This window comes from Podarcis erhardii (genome assembly GCF_964252035.2).
Source record: "Podarcis erhardii genome assembly, chromosome: 13".
Lineage (NCBI taxonomy): Eukaryota > Metazoa > Chordata > Lepidosauria > Squamata > Lacertidae > Podarcis > Podarcis erhardii.
The window spans coordinates 13,207,529-13,224,768 of record NC_138502.1 but is presented as its reverse complement, the minus strand read 5'-3'; the positions used below and the strand labels follow the sequence as shown (position 1 = coordinate 13,224,768).

At 46.1% G+C, this 17,240-nt stretch overlaps 1 protein-coding gene across 2 annotated transcripts; it reads left to right on the top strand.

Moving 5' to 3' along the window:
- Positions 1–1,173: 1,173 nt before the first annotated feature.
- On the top strand, positions 1,174–9,478 carry LOC309326485 (uncharacterized protein). Of its 2 annotated transcripts, none has more exons than XM_081835282.1 (3): positions 1,174–1,523; positions 4,621–4,743; positions 6,615–9,478. In XM_081835282.1, the coding sequence occupies exons 2-3, from the start codon at positions 4,644–4,646 to the stop codon at positions 7,535–7,537; spliced, it is 1,023 nt and encodes a 340-aa protein (XP_081691408.1). In that variant the 5' UTR covers positions 1,174–1,523; positions 4,621–4,643; the 3' UTR covers positions 7,538–9,478. The 2 variants fall into 2 exon arrangements, with proteins under 2 accessions (XP_081691408.1, XP_081691407.1); XM_081835281.1 differs by having other exon boundaries at positions 1,175–1,523; positions 4,537–4,743.
- The last annotated feature ends 7,762 nt before the right edge of the window (positions 9,479–17,240 follow it).

Genomic DNA, 17,240 nt, shown 5'->3' with positions numbered 1-17,240 from the left:
ATGTGCATGAACACTTCTTCAGATTTGTTTTGTTTTGTTTCGACTGCAGCGGACCAACATGGCTACCTACCTGTAACTGTAACTTATAGAAGACATCTGAAGGCAGCCCTGTATCAGGAAGTTTTAAATGCTGGGTATGTTTACCCACGCTGGAGGAATGGCAGACGCAGTTGATGGACTATATGGAACTGGCTGAAATGACTGGCAGAATCCGAGACTTGGGAGAAGAAACAATCGAGGAGGACTGGGAAAAATTTAAAGACTATTTGAAAAAACATTACAAGTTGTATGAATGTTAAAAAATGCTCTTTTTAGAAATTCTTGCTTCAGCATTGGTAAATTAATGAAATGGAAATTAAGGTACAAGAAGTTAATGGTGGAATAATGAAATAACTTTATTATGTTTAAGTTAAAACATATAAGATTTGGGTTACAATAGTTTTGAAATTAGGCAACATGATAAAATGAAAGATACAATAAGTTTGGAAATAAGTTAACAAATTGCTGATATTTTGTATTACAGAGAATGCAGGGTTTGGAGGATGTGGGGAAGTCCAATAGATGTGTTGGAAAAAAGGATTATGGAAATTTGTAATTTCTCTACTGTATTTTTCTATCTATGTCTTTATTCCTTTTTTCTGTACTTCATAAACTTAATAAAAATATTATAAAATAAAATAAAATTAAATGCTGGGTATGTAACAATGTTTTATATACTGTATGCTGTAAGCCATCCAGAGTGGCTGGGAAAACCCAACCAGATGGGCGGGGTACAGTATTATAATTATGATTATGATTATTAACCTCCAGGGGCAGGCCGTTCCACTCTCGAACAGCTTATTAATACGAAGAATAAATCTTTTTCATTTTTTACTTTACAAGGTTTTATTGTACTTCACCAGATCTTAATATATTACATTATGTTTAAGAATGGATTCCACATATCATTGAATTTGCCCATTGCAAGTTGTATGCACGTTGTTCATACGTTGCGAGTTTATAGAAGTCTTCAATCCAATCGTAGAAGGGAGACGAATAAACCTTAATAAAGTTAATACGAAGAATAAATCGGCAGGGTTCTCATGCAAAGCGAAGCCGTAGGGAACACCCATCCCAGAATAGCGCGTGCATGCAAGACTTTTGAAAGAAAGCTGAAGACTCGCAATGCTCAGCATCCGAGACAGAAGAGTTTGGGGCGGGGAAGCCGCCTGCGCGAGGAGTTAAAGGCACCGAGCTGCGATTTCCTCCGCATCCTAGACAGAAGCGGGAGCGCAGCAAACCTGGAGAGCTGGAGGGACGGTACATGGCGGCGGCCACTTCCTGCAGGCAACCCAGACGCACAGGCGCGCCGGGCTGGGCGCTTCTCCTGCCACCGGCTTAGGGGGTGGAGAAAGGGGCTGGGCCCCCGAGGTCGCGCCCCCCTTCCACTCCCCGCCCCCCAGCGCACAGCCCCATCCTCCCGGGAGAAAGCGCGCAGGGGATCGGCGGCGCCCGCCGTGCGCCCCGGAGGAGGAGCGCGCTGGGTGAGTGCGCCTCGCTGGGCGCGGAGAGGTGCGGGTGGCCAGCGGACAGGAGCAGGATCCTGGCCACGGGAGGGAAGAGGCGGCTGGGGAATAAACTCCACCCGGGTTTGGGGGGAGGCGAGGGGTGTGGAGAAGATCCTCAGCCGCTTATGCCCGCGTAGTCCGGCCGAGCGCAGCCTGGCACGACCGCCCCGCACCGTCCCCAAGAGGGGCATCAGGGCTGGCGCAACCTGCTGTCGCGGAGACAATGGCCATCGGAGGCTGGTGCCAGTGGGGACCCCTCACCGCCTTTCCATATATATCCAGGTATCCCTTCAGTCTCACCCAATCCTGTCCACCTCCTGATTTCTGAAAGTCTCTGCCCTTTATCCATGGCGAATGTTTCCATGAGATTGGCACGCGGATGTTGGGGTGGGTAAAACGTCGGTTGCGCCCCCCTCCACGCACACAAACTAGGCTTTCTTTGGCAAGACTCAGTTTGGCACACCCCTGGGAGCCTCGATGGTGCTCCTCTGGAGGCTTCCCCCCGCCTCGGCAAAAAAAACCCCAAACTGGCTAGGCTCCCCTCCCTTCCCGTAGCTACAGCCCTGCCCCAACACCCTGTTCTTAGAGGGGTTATTTCACTATTCCCTTGCAGTTTTGTCTTGCCTTTCCCTCAAGATGCACAGGGTGGCAGGAGGAGCCCGTTCCCCTGCATGAACAAGCACATGCATGCACACACACATTATAATCAGAACAACAACCCTGTGAGGTAGGTTAGGCTGAAAGATTGTGGCTGGCCCCAGGCCACACGCAGCGAGCTTTCTAGGAATTGGATCCCAGATCTCCTCTTATCTTTTTTCTCTTTCTCCTTCCCCACTTTTCTGTCAGTTCCCCTCTTTCTCTTCCCATTCTGCTTTTTCTGTCTTTGATCCTTCTGTCATGGATGCTTTCGCAGTGATTCCTGCATTGCAGGGGGGTTAGTCTAGATGACTCTCAGGGTCCCTCCCAACTCTTCAATTCTATGGTTCAATGAAGTGAACATTTCTATTTCATACCGTATTTATTACATTTGGATCGTGTTTGCATACAATTTAGAACAGTGGGGATTTTGCCCTTAATTGAAACAGGGACTTGTCATTCAGAAGAAACACTTGTTATAAATGACTGCAAGTTTTATTTTGGATGCACGTTTTTAATAAAATGTGTTATCATCTTGAACTACATGGGTGAGGGAGGGAAGTGTTGGATTTACTGAGCATCAACGGGCAGCAAGAAAGTATGTGAATATACGGAGCTGTCTTCTATCGAGGCAGACCATTGGTTGATCTAGCGAACTATTGTCTCTGCTGATTGGAGGTTGTACTCCAGGGTTTCAGGCAGAGAGAAGTCTTCCCCATCACCAGCTAAGACACCTGTACTAGGTGATTCTTTTCCAGCTGAAGATGCCCAGAACTGAACCTGGGATCTCTACATGCAGTGCAACTCCCTCACCTTCTTTTTGTCTTTTAATAAATAGCATTATTTGTGTTGTATAGACCAGGAATCTGGATCTGTATACTTCAGTTCTGAATGTGCAACTTTTCTTTTTGGCCGTTCAGAGAAAGCAGAATAAAGAGTGCGGGGGTTAGGGAGGAGCTTAATCTCAGAATTGTGGATTCGAGCCCCATGTTGGGCAAAATGATTCCCACATGACCCTTGTGGGCTCTTCCAGCTCTTAAAATTCTATGATTCTACGAGAATGAGATGGCGGGATGAATTCAATGGACCACTTCCTGGTGCAAGCGGGGGAACTGCATTTTGTGACGTGCATTTTTCCTCGCAACAACCCTGTGATGTAGGTTAGAGAGAGGGGGATGAGGAGTGCCCCAAAAGTTACCTAATGTGCTTTATGGCCAAGTGGAGATTTCACCCTGGATTTCCCCGGGAATGAGTACTTTGTAACATTCTGTTTCATATCAAAATATACAGTGGTACCTCGTGTTATGTACTTAATCCGTTCCGGACATCCGTTCGTAACTGGAAACTGCTCGTAACGTGAGGTGCGCTTTCGCTAATGGCGCCTCCCGCTGCTGCCGTGCCGCTCGCGCGCAACTTCCACTTGCATCCCGGGACAAAGTTCGCAACAAGGGGCACCTACTTCCGGTTTAGTTGAGCACGTAACCCGAAGCATTCGTAAGGGGGACGGTACGTAACACGAGGTACCACTGTATGTTAAAAAGAAGAGTGGAATAACTTTCTTCTTCTTCCTCTTCCTCTTCTTCTTCTTTTTACAGACTCCAAGACCATAGGAATCATAGAATTGTAGAGTTGGAAGGGACCCTACTTTTTGCCCAAAGTAGAAAGAAGAAAGCAAACCAGGGAAAGCAAACTGTGCTCTCCTTCTATATGCCCCTTGCATCCCCACAAATTGGCTTGGTGTTTTGGGGTGGGGGGGAGAATGCTCTCCCCTGAACACCAGGTGTGGGGAGGAGAGGGGAAATGGTTCTGTCTGACAAGCTGAAATGCTTGCCATAGTGCTTCACTGAATTCCTTTCTAAAAATCACTTTTGCTTACTAAAAAGAAGAAGAGACCTACCCTCTTAGGTTGGGATAACTATCTGCCCCAAGGATTTCCAGACCTACAGTGGCCTACAGGCATCGTCCAGTTAGTCCGCCATGTCTGTGGAGAACCCTGCGGGAGCTGTGGCTATAAAATGGGGAGGCCGGCCCATGAAATATTCATACTGCTTTTTAATTGTATTTTTATTGCTTCTTTCATTTCTCTATATTGCATCTTATTATTTATTCTTGCTGTTCGCCTTGCATTCTGCGCAATCCAAATTGAAATACAGTCAGATGCAATAAATGAGAAATGAAAGAGGCAATAAAAACACAATTAAAACTTCCGCAGCCTCCAGTGCAATGCATTACAATTGCTGTGATGGGCAGGAAAATCATTAAGACCCTCCGCAATTTTCAAGTGGCCCGTGGGGAAAATGTTTTTGTGGGGACCACTGATCTATCCATTCTCTGCCTCCTGTTTCAATTTGAGATGCTTGGAAGAGACCCGACGGGACTGCAGTGTTCAGATTTCACCGTCTGCTGCTGTTGTTTTCTCCCACCCTGTCGTGGGCAGGATTCCCCATTGTTAAACCCAACATGATCTCCTGGATGGAGCAAAGGGATGAGCCGCAAGTCCTGAACCAGGACCTGGAGCGAAGGCCAGAGGAAAGGGAAAGCGCAAGGGATGCCCACACAGGTGAGAGAAGTGGCAAAACTGTCACAGAACGAGGGAGCAAGACTAGAAGGGGCCAGAAGCCTCTGGGAAGGTTCTGCGGGGATCATGGTGTTGTGGCGTTACTTAGATGTACCATATTTTTCGCTCCATAAGACGCACCTGACTATAAGATGCACCTAGTTTTTAGAGGAGAAAAGGGGGAAAGCCCCATTTTTTGGGGGAATCAGCTCAAAGTTGTGCAGCTTCTTTTGCAAAGGGGAAAAGCCCCTTTTTTGAGGATCAGCTCAAAGTTGTTGAGCCTACTTTGCAAAGGGGAAAAATCCTGTTTTTATGGGGTTCAACTCACATTTCTGCAGCTTCTTGGAAAGGAAAGGAAAGGAAAGGAAAGGAAAGGGAGCCGTTTATACAGTTTCCAGACAGATAATCGAATCAGCCAGTCACATGTCGCTGGGGAAACAAACAGCCTCCGTCTGCAGAACATTCAACTATGGAGACCTGGTCAAGGGGCTGGGGCCGGAAAGGCAGCCAGCGATCGATCACACATTCACTCCATAAGATGTACAGACATTTCCCCTTACTTTTTAGGAGGAAAAAAGTGTGTCTTATGGAGCAAAAAATACAGTAAGTGATTCAAATTTGGGAAGAGCAGCAGAGTGCTCGGCTTTTGCCTTAACTTAGCATCCTGAACCCATTTTGGCCACTCTCCTCTTGCGAGAAAAAGCAGGAAAGTCCTGTTTTTTCCAGGGCAGTTGATGGGTATGCTAGCAAGGTGGGGGGCCATTTTCAATTATGGTGCTGCAGTTGTTGTGGAAGGGGCTCCTTTTGCCCCTGAGGTCTTTGCCTAGTACCATCTCTCTGTTTCTCTCTCATTCTCGTTTCTAGCATTCAGTGAACTGAGGATGATGACGATTATTATTTTCTTGTATCTGCTGTTCCTCACACACAGCTCAAGGCAGCTGACATCTACATTAGAAACAAGGTTAAAGCCATAACCTAAAATTCATAATAAAGATAAAAAACATTTTTTTAAAACCCTGTGATATGCTTGAAAACCAATATACATGGCTCAGGACATTAATACCTTAAGGACTGCCTCTCCCCATATGAACCGACCCAGACCCTGCACTTGTCATCTCAGGTCCTTCTCTTTGTCCCCTCACACAGAGAGGTCCAAAGAGTGGGAAACAAGGATGGGCCTTTTCTGCAGTGGCTCTGCAACTGTGGAATGCTTCCCCAGAGAAGATCACCTGGCGCCATCATATCTTTAGGTGCCAGGCAAAATCATTCTTCTTTACCCAGGTCTTTGGCCATTAAATAATCTATACCCAGTTAAAGCTGTGAAGTGGGGCTGTAATTATGATTATTTTATTATTCTGCTGTCTATGGTCATGGTTTTTATTACATTTTTATGTTTATGCTCTGGAAAATGTGTTCTAAATGATGTGCACCACCCTGGGATCTTTTGATAAAGGACAGTAGTATATAATTATTATTATTATCACTGCAGCTGTACCTTGGGTTTCAAACAGCTTAGTTCTCGAACATTTTGGCTCCTGAACGCCACAAACCTGGAAGTGACTGTTCCGGTTTGCAAACTACTTTTGGAAGCCAAACGTCTGATGGGACTTCCGCGGATTCCAATTGGCTGCAGGAGCTTCCTGCAGCCAATCAGAAGCTGCGCTTTGGTTTCCAGACATTTTGAAACTCGAACGGACTTCCGGAACGGATTCCGTTCGACTTCCAAGGCACGACTGCATTGCCATGCCTGTGGCAACATAAAATGGATTTAAAAAATAAATAAATGCAGAAACCACAAATAATAATAAGAAGTTTAAAATTCACAACGCTTTTGTTCTCTTTTCTCAACTCTCTCTCTTTCTCTCTCTCACCAGATGAGGGAACAACCAGTGAAAATGAGGACTGGGAAGAGGAAGAAACCCCGGTTGCTCCAGAGGACCCCAACTCTGAGGATTCCCCCTTGGTTTCCGCCCCAGTCCTGGGCTGGGAGGAGGCCTGCGAAGTCCTGCAGGGGGGCGGCAGCAGCAGCAGCGGCGGGGAGGGGGGCGGCAGCACCAAGGCGAGAGGGGCCAAATCCGCCCGAGGGAGGCGCCCCTGGGGTGGCCGCCCCTGTCGTCGCAGCTACCGCCGCGTGGCGGCCCCTCCCACCCGCTTCTTTGACTGCACGGACTGCGGAAAGAGCTTCACCCTGAGCTCTCACCTGATCCGCCACCAGCGGGTGCACACGGGGGAGAGGCCCTTCGGGTGCCGGTCGTGCGCCAAGAGCTTCTCTCAGCGTTCGGACTTGGTGCGCCACGAGCGCACGCACACGGGCGTGAAGCTCTACCGCTGCACGCAGTGCGACAAGTCCTTCTCTGAGAGCTCCCACCTCATCCGCCACCAGATCATCCACTCGGGCGAGAAGCCCTTCAAGTGCAACGTCTGTGGCAAGCGCTATGGCGACAGCTCCTACCTCACCGTCCACCAGAGGGCGCACACGGGGGCCCGCCCCTACCGCTGCGCCCGCTGTGGCAAGAGCTTTGGCCGCTCCTCCACGCTCATCCGCCACCAGCGCGTGCACGGCGACCCGGCGCCCGCCCCAGGAGACAAACCGCGACCTCGTGGAATCTGGACGGCCTTCGCTCGCCTGCCCAGCCCCAGCCCGAGCGACGGGGACTCGGAACAAACCCTGTCTCCTCAGAGGTCGCCAACGTTACCCGGGCCTTCCCTCACGCCCTCCATGCTGCCCCTGCCGTCTTCCCCTCGGATCGACCCGCGCTCCATGAGGATTATGGGGTGGCAGTGGGGCGATGAATAAAGGCTGGGCGTCTGGTCCGTACGAGACACAATAATACTGGTGGCAACCGGTTTCTGGAAAGCGAGATGATTAATGCATGCGGCCACAGGATTTGATCGCCAAGAGGACATCGGCCCTTGGGAGGAAAGAATGGGTGATGGGGGACTGGTTGCTCGGTCGCCATGGTGACCGAAGAACTGGTGATTTTACCACAGAGCGTTTATTGACCACCAGGCAAAGAGGTTGGCTGTGGGCTCTTTGCTGAGGGCAATTTGTTGTTGGGGGAGAAATGGGTTAGGGGAGTGGGGTTCCCAACACTAATACTTTGCTTACTAGAGCCGATCCCATTTCTGGAAGGGTATTCTAGGGCGATGCATCTGTTACCAGGGCAACGGAGCTGGGTAGTTTGGTTACCATGGGCGATCAGTTGCTACGGAAAGGTGAATTGGATGGTGATTCAGGAAGTTACAATTCAGGTTCTCAAAGAAGCAGAAGGAAAGCAAAATTAGTTCTCAATGAAGTTGATTATTTTGTTCACTTATTCTGATAAAGAAAGGCTGAGATGAGGAATCCTGGGTTGTTATCTAGATAATTTAAGACAGCAGATATCTTAGTAAATCACTCGTTGTCAGAAGGGAATGGTAAAGATTGGTCATGCCCTTGTTATAAGCAGCCAGTTTCCATGGTAGCCAAAGAATGATGGATAAGTGGAATCGGAGGCCGAGAGATTTTACTAAGGAAGGGCAGCCCACAAACATGGCAGCTGGCGGAGTGAGAAGGCCCAACAGCTTCAGGGTTGGGTTAGTGAAAACATCAGCGTTTCTTTATCGGGTAAGCTGTGTGAGATAAGGAACTTCTCAAGGGAAGGGAAGTCCAATTTGAAAGAGGTACAGATGAGTTTTGCGGAGTCCCATTGATCGCAGTTGGTTGCTAGGAAGTGAGGAAATGGGCCGCTTGGGTGATTTCAGAACTTTGGTTGCTAAGGAGCCTGGGACCAGCCACTCAGTTGCTAGGGCTTGTGGCTTGAAAGGGAGGAGATTGGCAGATTGGTTGCTAGGAGATGGGAGGTAGAACAGGTGTGAGGAGATGGGTGGTTTGGTTGCCATCTTAGTCGTGTCCTCTGTGGTTGTTGTTTTTCCCCCATTTAGGCATCCCAAAAACCAAAAGTCATTAAGGTGTCCTCAAGCCTTTTTTCATTCAGCCCGACATTTATTTTCTGGTCAGCAGGTGGACTGGCCAGACCTTCAAGCCTTGGTTCTATGTTCCACCTCCAACTTCCTGCTGGGGCTCTTGGGGAAGTGGGAGGTTTGGAAGGCAAGGAGATTTTTGGATGGCAAAACAGACACTCCGACCAGGAGACAAGGCGGCCATCTTGTGGGAGGAGATAGTTGAAATGTATACATTGGGGCTGGAACCCAGGCTGGCGTTAAGTCAACTTTTCTTCACTGGTAAATGTTCTGCCTGTTTCAGAGAAAGGTGTGTGTGTTTTTTAGGAAATTCTCAGTACTGTAAGATGACAAATGTATTTATTGGTCTTTGCCCTCCCTGCTCCTCCATACTTGTGTCCTAGAATTGTCTAATTTGGACTCTAAGCCTGTTACAAGCAGGGGCCTTTTATTAAACAAATGATTATAATACGATGGTGATGTCTGCAAAAAGCTCATGAGGGGACTCTGTGGTGCAGTGGGAAGTATTTCTTATCAAATAATAATAATTACAATAAAAATAATAACGGTGGTGCTTTAAGGAGATCGTTGTGAGGGGACAAACCTGTGGCTCTGCAGATACTGTTGGGACTCCAACTGCCATCAGCCCCAGCCAGCATGGCTAGTGGAGGGCCATAGGTACCCTACCTGTGGTCTAGATGTTGGACTTCAGCTGCCATCATCCTTGACCATCTAGCAAACTTAGCTGTTGTCTCCCAAGTTTCATGCCACAAATAAAATAGTTGAAGCAGCATGATCCCTTTTCAATTATTTGTCCACACATTCTGAGCCACTGTTGAGCCAGGTTCCCATTTTGCAGCTTGCTTAACCAGAGGGTTAGTATCCAGCCCTCATGACAATCTTTAAGATTGGGGGGACAACAATGACTTGTGGTCATCCAGACATCACTGAACTCCCAACTCCCATCATTTCTGACCATTAGCTGGGACCACATGTTCTCCATCCCTCATGCAAGAGGTTTGGCAGAAAGCAAAACAGATGAGGTACAAGAGCAGAATAGGAGAGAACAAATAAAATGGCATTGACTTGCACTCTGTCATTAATTGTAGGCCGTGGCCTAATTTAACATGGGAGTGGCAGAAGTGTGGGAGAAAGGGGAGTTCTTAGTTGTCCGTGGGAATGAGCATTTCAGAACAGACTTTGTCTGAATGCGAGCTAGGAATGTGTCCCTTGATGTTGCAGCATGGACACAAGGTGGCAACACTGAGCCATCAAGAATGCATAAGGAGGGTTTGTTGCCAAAAACACAATCTGTGAAAGTTCCACCCCTTCTGAAAACTGTAAATACAGTGGTACCTCTGGTTAAGAACTGAATTCGTTCCGGAGGTACGTTCTTAACCTGAAACTGTTCTTAACCTGAGGTACCACTTTAGCTAATGGGGCCTCCTGCTGACGCGCGATTTATGTTCTCATCCTGAAGCAAAGTTCTTAACCTGAGATACTATTTCTGGGTTAGCGGAGTCTGTAACCTGAAGCGTCTGTAACCTGAGGTACCACTGTAGTATGGTTAAAGAGGAAACTTTAATTTCATCTACTTAAAGATGAAACTTCAGTGGATATTATATACCGTATTTTTCGCCCTATAGGACGCACCGTCTCATAAGGCGCACCTAGTTTTTTGGGGGGGAAATAAAGGGAAAAAAATTATTTCCCCCCCCAGGTGCGGGACTGGGGCGGGGGAGGCCCGAGCTTCCCCCGACCCCAGTCCCCAAAAAGGCAGCTCTCTGCAAGCCGTGGGAGCCCAGGGCTGGCTCCCGCTGCTTGCGGAGAGGTCCGCACACGCAGGCTTCGGCATGCAGGCACCTCTCCGCATGCAGTGGGAGTGCTCCCACTGCTTGCGGAGAGGTCCGCGAAGCCTGCAGAGCGAGAGGGGTCTGTGTGCACCAACCCCTCTCGCTCTCCAGGCTTCAGCGAAAGCCTGCATTCGCCCCATAGGACACACACACATTTCCCCTTCATTTTTTGAGGGGGACAAGTGCGTCCTATAGGGCGAAAAATACGGTAGTCTGCCAACCCAATCTCCACAGCGGTGCTGAGATTCTGAGGGTTCCAGTGCAGTGTGGGGACTTGCTTCCACGGCATCGGAAATAGTTTCTGCGCAGACACAGATGCCGGAAATCAGCTGGAGTGAACCTTACCGGTGAGGTAAACCTTGCTGACCCCTGATATATGGCTTATTTACACACACACACACACACACATCTTTCTTCTTCTTCTTTGGCGATCACTTGTAGCCAAGTAAGATTGTCTTCCATAAACACTGTTTTAACAATGAGTCCATAAGTGACTGTGGAGGCCAATTCTGGATCCACACGTCCTTCCACAGTGGGGACATTGGTTTCTGGGCGGGAGTTGATCATGGTCTGGATTTGCCAAGCGTGCCTTCGTCTTAGTACGTTTCTCTCTTACATCCTGAGTTCGAGCATCTTCAAAGCCTATGACACCTTTGGTGAAGGCTGTTCTCCAACTGGAGCATTCACAGGCCAGTGTTTCCCAGTTGTCAGTGTTTATACTACTTTTTTGAGATTTGCCTTGAGACAGTCTTAAAACCTCTTGTTGACCACCAGCATTACACTTTCCATTTTTAAGTTCGGAATAGAGTAGTCGCTTTGGAAGACGATCAGGCATCCGCGCAACACATAGCTGTCAACTTTCAGATTTGAAAATAAGGGATCAGCAGCCTCACCTGTCCCAGGGACAGTCTATGGGATATCTAACAATCCGGGATAGCAGTGGGAAACGGCACTGGGAAAAGGGAATTTCCCGCCAAAAAAAAGGGAAGGTTGACAGCTATGGCACAACATGACCACTCCAACGAAGTTGATGTTGAAGAATCATTGCTTCAACACTGGAGATCTTTGCTTCTTCCAGTACACTGATACTAGTTCACCTGTCTTCCCAAGTGATGTGTAAAATTTTTCAGAGACACCGTTGATGGAATCTTTCGCCTGCAATGGAGCGAGTCAGAGCATTGCCATCCCAAAAGGGCCTTGCTTTTCCCATAGCCACAGCCGAAACATGCTTTGAAAGGTGGCTCTGGCCCTCCCTCCAGCTTGCTGATTTTTATGGACTGCAACATCATTGCAAAAGCTCTATCCTAAAACTCTCCCTTTGTCTTTCTAACTAACTGACCATGGGGGGGGGACCACCCGTTCGCCCTGTGGCACAGAGCTTTGTCCCAGCTAATGGCTCCTATTTAGTAGGCCATCACCAGGCTGGCTCCTGACTTGTATTTTAACATGCTAAATTAAATGTCTGGCACCCAGGAATTAGAAGGGGAGTCCAGGCACCCCACAAACTTCAGCTGGTGTAGAATTCAGTGGCCAAGTTGCTCACCAGGGCAAGACGGTCTGGGCATATTACATTGATCTTAGTCCGACTGCACTGGCTGCCAATCAGTTTCCAGGCCCAGTTCAAAGGGCTGCTTTTGACTTACAAAGCCCTAAATGGCTCAAGTCTACAATACCTCAAGAACCACCTCTCCCCATATAAATTGTCTAGGATTCCACATACATCCTTTGAGGCCCTTCCTCATGTCTCCTTCACGTGAGGTCCAGAGGGTGGCAACACGAGAACAGGGCCTTCTCTGTAGTGGCTCCCCGTCCGTGGAATGCTCTCTCCAGAGAGATTCATCTGGCACTTCATTATACAACTTTAAGCGCCATGCAAAATAATATTCCTCTTTAACCAGGCCTTGGGCTGATTAATATTCTATGGTCCTTTAAATGTTGGGGGGGCCGTTGTTTTGTTTTTCTATTTATTTGTGCTTTTGTATTTTTTTAATCTTGTGAACTGCCCTGAGATCTTCGGGTGAAAGGCAGTATATAAATTTAATAAATAATAATAATAATTGTGATCATAGCAATACAGAGCTATTGGTGCAGCTACCCTAGGAATGGTGTGTGCACCGTTCTGACCACTGAACCTCGAAAAGGATATTGTAGAGAACCTCAAAAAGGTAACTTCCTGCTGAAATCCCATAACTTATTATACTTCAAATGTTCCTTGGTTTTTGTTTGTGTGTGTGTTTACCACTTTGGATGTGCTAAAGCAGAGCGAACGAGCGCAACAATTTAATAGCATTGGGGAGGCATCACAGAACAACTCATAAAGTGAAATAGTGTGTACATGAGCCAGTAAAAATCTCCCACTAATGCACTCTTATTGCATCAATGATAAGTTACAGAGTAGACAAGGCGGGGAACCCACCAGGCTGCAGGAGTCCAAAGAGTATGTTGTCTTAGGCAAACAGAGGAAACCTGGATCAGCACACATGCTTTCAACCGCTACATGAGTTCCGGCTCAAATGAAGCCCTGGGAAGAGAGCAGCTTTGCTTATGAATACAATTAATTCAATTTATTTATCACTTCCGACAATCAAGGAAGACTTGAAGTGACTTTATTTTTTTTAAAAGGAATATGCAAAACATACCACACATAGCAAACATTATCCATTGAAGTGATACTTTACACTCAGGCTGCTTCTGGACAAGCTATTCATTTAGTATTCATCCTGATTTGTTTGCAGGTAGATTAGACACGAGCATCCACTTTCGTTTGTTTGCAGGAAGGTGTGATCTTGCGTCAAAGGAAGTGTCCCACACTTTCCCGTGGGTTTCCCCACCATTTTCTTGCAAAGAGTCCAGTCTTCTAAAGAAGCAGATTCGTTGCACAAGACCTCTCAAGCCCCCCCCCCTTTTTAAATATTTATTTATACAACAAGAAAAAAACACACACAAAAAAACACAAATACCAAATTACACACAAATTACAAAAATAACCATAGATACATAATTTTCTTGGCAAACAATAAAATATCTATTGGTCTTAACACTAAAGACCCAACTTCCCGTCTATTCCATATTTCAAATTCATATTACGTATTGCCAATACACATTTTTTTCATAATTAAACTTATTCTCAATAAATCTAATTTCTTCTATCTACCTAGCAACTATCACTGAAGTTCCTCGAATGCTGCAACAGAATTTAAACTACTATATTTATTTTTCAGATATTCTTTGAAAACCTCCCATTTAGAAACAAATTCCTGTTTTGATTTATTCTTTATTTTTTCTGATAAACCATCTAATTCGGCATATTCTGTCAGCTTTTGGATCCAATCTTGTATAGAGGGGATTTCATTACTCTTCCATTTTGCTGCGATCAAAACTCTTGCTGCTGCCGTCGCGTATAAAAAGATACCCTTCCTCTTTTGTGGAATATCCAAATCTGTTATTCCCAGGAGGTAGGCCTCTGGTTTTTTATTGAAAGAGATCTTTAGCATTTTTTGCAGTTCTGCATGTATACTCTCCCAGAATACCTGTATTTTCCTACATATCCACCACATATGGTAGAATGTTCCTGAGTCTCCGCATCTCCAACAATTACTTGACACATTTTTATACATTTTTGAAAGTTTCCATGGTGTTAGATACCATCAATGTTGCATTTTTTGAAAGTTCTCTCTAATTGTGTAACAGTTTGTGAATTTCCAATTGATCTTCAATAAATTTTCCCATTGGGCCATGGTTATTGAATGGCCAAAATCCTGGGACCACCTCACCATTGCCACTGTTACCTCCTCCTCCTTGACTGTCCAGTCAAGGAGGAGTCGGTAAGTTTTTGAAAGAGTTTTTCTTTTAGAGTTTACAAGATCAGATTTGAATCGGGAAATTTCTGCTGAGAACCCCTTTTGTTTGTCAGATTAAAATTTTTCAAATAACTGATGGTATCAGGCCCCTTTTTTAAGTGCGCCGCCTGAATATGATGGTATGTGACTGAATCCCGTCCAGAAATAGTGATGGTCTAGAGGTGCCTTAAAAAGTATTTTGCATTTTATACAATATATACAATATTGTCTTTTATACAATAATCAGGATTGTAACTCCTAGATCGGAACAAAATTATTGTCCAAATACTTGGGAGAATTTTAAAGAACAGTTTTTGCCTGGCACTGAAAAGTTGCCAGTGCTGTCAGCAGGCAAGCATCCCTAGGGGGAGAGCTTTCCAATACAGTATTGCATAAAAGGTTTTGATGTGGCTTTTACACTGAAATGAGAGAAATTCAACAAAACCCCAAAACAAAAACCAGACTGTGAAACAACAAAAACGTTCTATTGCATTTAACTGGACTCCCTTTCAAATAAACCCTAACCCTAACCCTCATTTCACGATACCATAAGTGAATCTGAAGAATTGGGTTGTAGTAATGGCAAACTTAGGAAGCATCTTAAAAAGCAGAGACATCACCTTGCCAACAAATGTCCGTATTGTTAAAGCCAGGGTTTTTGCAGTAGTGATGTATGGAAGTGAGAGCTGGACCATAAAGAAGGCTGATCGCCGAAGAATTGGTGCTTTTGAATTATGGTGCTGGAGGAGATTCTCGAGAGTCCCATGGACTGCAAGAAGATCAAACCTCTCCATTCTTAAGGAAATCAGCCCTGAGTGCTCACTGGAAGGACAGATCCTGAAGCTGAGGCTCCAATACTTTGGCCACCTCATGAGAAGAGAAGACTCCCTGGAAAGATCCTGATGCTGGGAAAGATTGAGGGCACAACTCCGATTCAGACCAGGGCTCCATCTACACTGCACGCCTTCCCCCTGAAAGAACCCTGGGAATTATAGTTTGATAACACTGCTGAGAGTTGTTAGGGGACCCCTAGTCCCCTCATAGATCTACAATTCCCAGAGCAGTTGAATCGTCAGTCTCTCTTCTCTTGGAACTGTAGGACTGTGAGGGGAGATATCTCAGTTTAACCTGCCTTTCTGATGAGCTGTATTTATGTTTCCTTATACAAGGCCATTTCCCCCCTCCAAAATATGTAATGATTCATTCTGGTAAAAGGAAGGACCTATTTTTAGTAGACATGCAACATTCCAGCTAAGGAGCAAGGACATTTTAGTGGCTTGTTTATCTATAAAATAGTTGAGATTATTTCCTCCTTTAAAACAATACAGAATTATTTGGAAAGCCTGCGGCTCCTGCTTATGTTATTAATCAAAACTGTTTTAATATGAGAGATGTGTGTTTTAGGAAGTGGGCTTGGGGGTTTTGCCATCTTGATTTTCTGCTTGGCACACAGTCATGATCCTGCACACAACTGGGCCCCACCACCCCCACCAGCAAACACTGTTACCAGAAAAATTGCTATAATCGCCTGTACCACCATAACTGCCACCAGCTTTCCATGGAGGTGTTAAAAATCCTGGGTCTGGGCTGTACCGCTTGAGACTGTAAATGGGGTGTTTGAAATGCTTCATCTTACAAAAAAAAATTATCTTTGCATGCCTTCCCCCCTGAAATCTAATTGTCTGTGTGTAGGATGTTTCCCCCTTCAAAATGGAAGAGCGTTCCAACGCCTGTAACCCTCGCCTGCCGCCATAAGGGGTACAGCCAAGCCACAAGGAATTGCTACCTCAGTGAGAACTAGGCCCTTGGCAACACCAAACTGACCATCCCCATCAACGCCCTGATCCCCAGCCTTTTTGGACCCTGGGGAACTTTTGGAAATCTAAGAAACTATCACGAGCCCCACAAAATACCCATTTTACAGGGGAAAAAGCTGGCAGAGGAAGACAGAAACCAAATCCACATATTAAAAAATTGTTCCAGGAAAAGATTCTTAAAAAAATAATAATAAATATTTTAACAGTTTGTATTTCATGCTGCAAAATGTAAGTTCTCCTTAATACAGTAATCATTTCTCTGCCAGTCACTTGATGGCATCTGTCATGTTCCTTTTGATTTAATAATAACAATAATAATTTATTTATACTTCGCCCATCTGCCTGGGTTTCCTCAGCCACTCTGGGCGGCTCCCAAACGAATTTTAAAAACACCATACAGCATTAAACATTAAAAGCTTTCCTAAACAGGGCTGCCTTCAGATGTCTCTTAAAAGTAAGATAGTTGCTTATTGCCTTGACATCTGATGGGAGGGCGTTCCACAGGGCGGGTGCCACTACCGAGAAGGCCCTCTGTCTGATTTGAGGCTGGCATGGTGAAGGCCAGCTGTGGCTTTTCTGCAACAACAATGAAAACCAAAACTCCAAATAAAGTTTTCCCCCTCTCGCTATCCCAGCTAACTGCTAGTTTGAACCTTGCATGGCTGCCCGCATCCAGGGATCCCCGAGTTCGACCAGTTATTTGTTGAGGCGCTTAACCAGAGTTTGTGTTTCCTTTGGAACGAGGCACAGCGGAGACTGTGGCATCTTTATAAGATCCGGTTTATGTCATGTATTGAAGTTCTCACCCTGGCCACCAGGGGTATTGTGTATATAGTTTTCACTCAGGTCCACGTCAGTTAATTTAGGCGGGAAACCCTGGGGTGTTGTTACAATGCTGACAGCCGGCTGCCTATAAAAGCAGGCCGGATGAGCTGTTTGCTGTTCAGTTCAGTTGCAGCTTACTTATGAAGAACTACTTGGAGAAGTCTCTGTGTCGTCTGCTATGTCCACCCACTATTTAATAGTTTATTTACACACACATACAACCT

Coding starts and splice junctions, on each gene's coding strand:
- LOC309326485 (XM_081835282.1), top strand. CDS start 4,644: ATGATCTCCTGGATGGAGCAAAGGGATGAGCCGCAAGTCCTGAACCAG. Junction 4,744..6,614: donor CGCAAGGGATGCCCACACAG/GTGAGAGAAGTG, acceptor CTCTCTCACCAG/ATGAGGGAACAACCAGTGAA.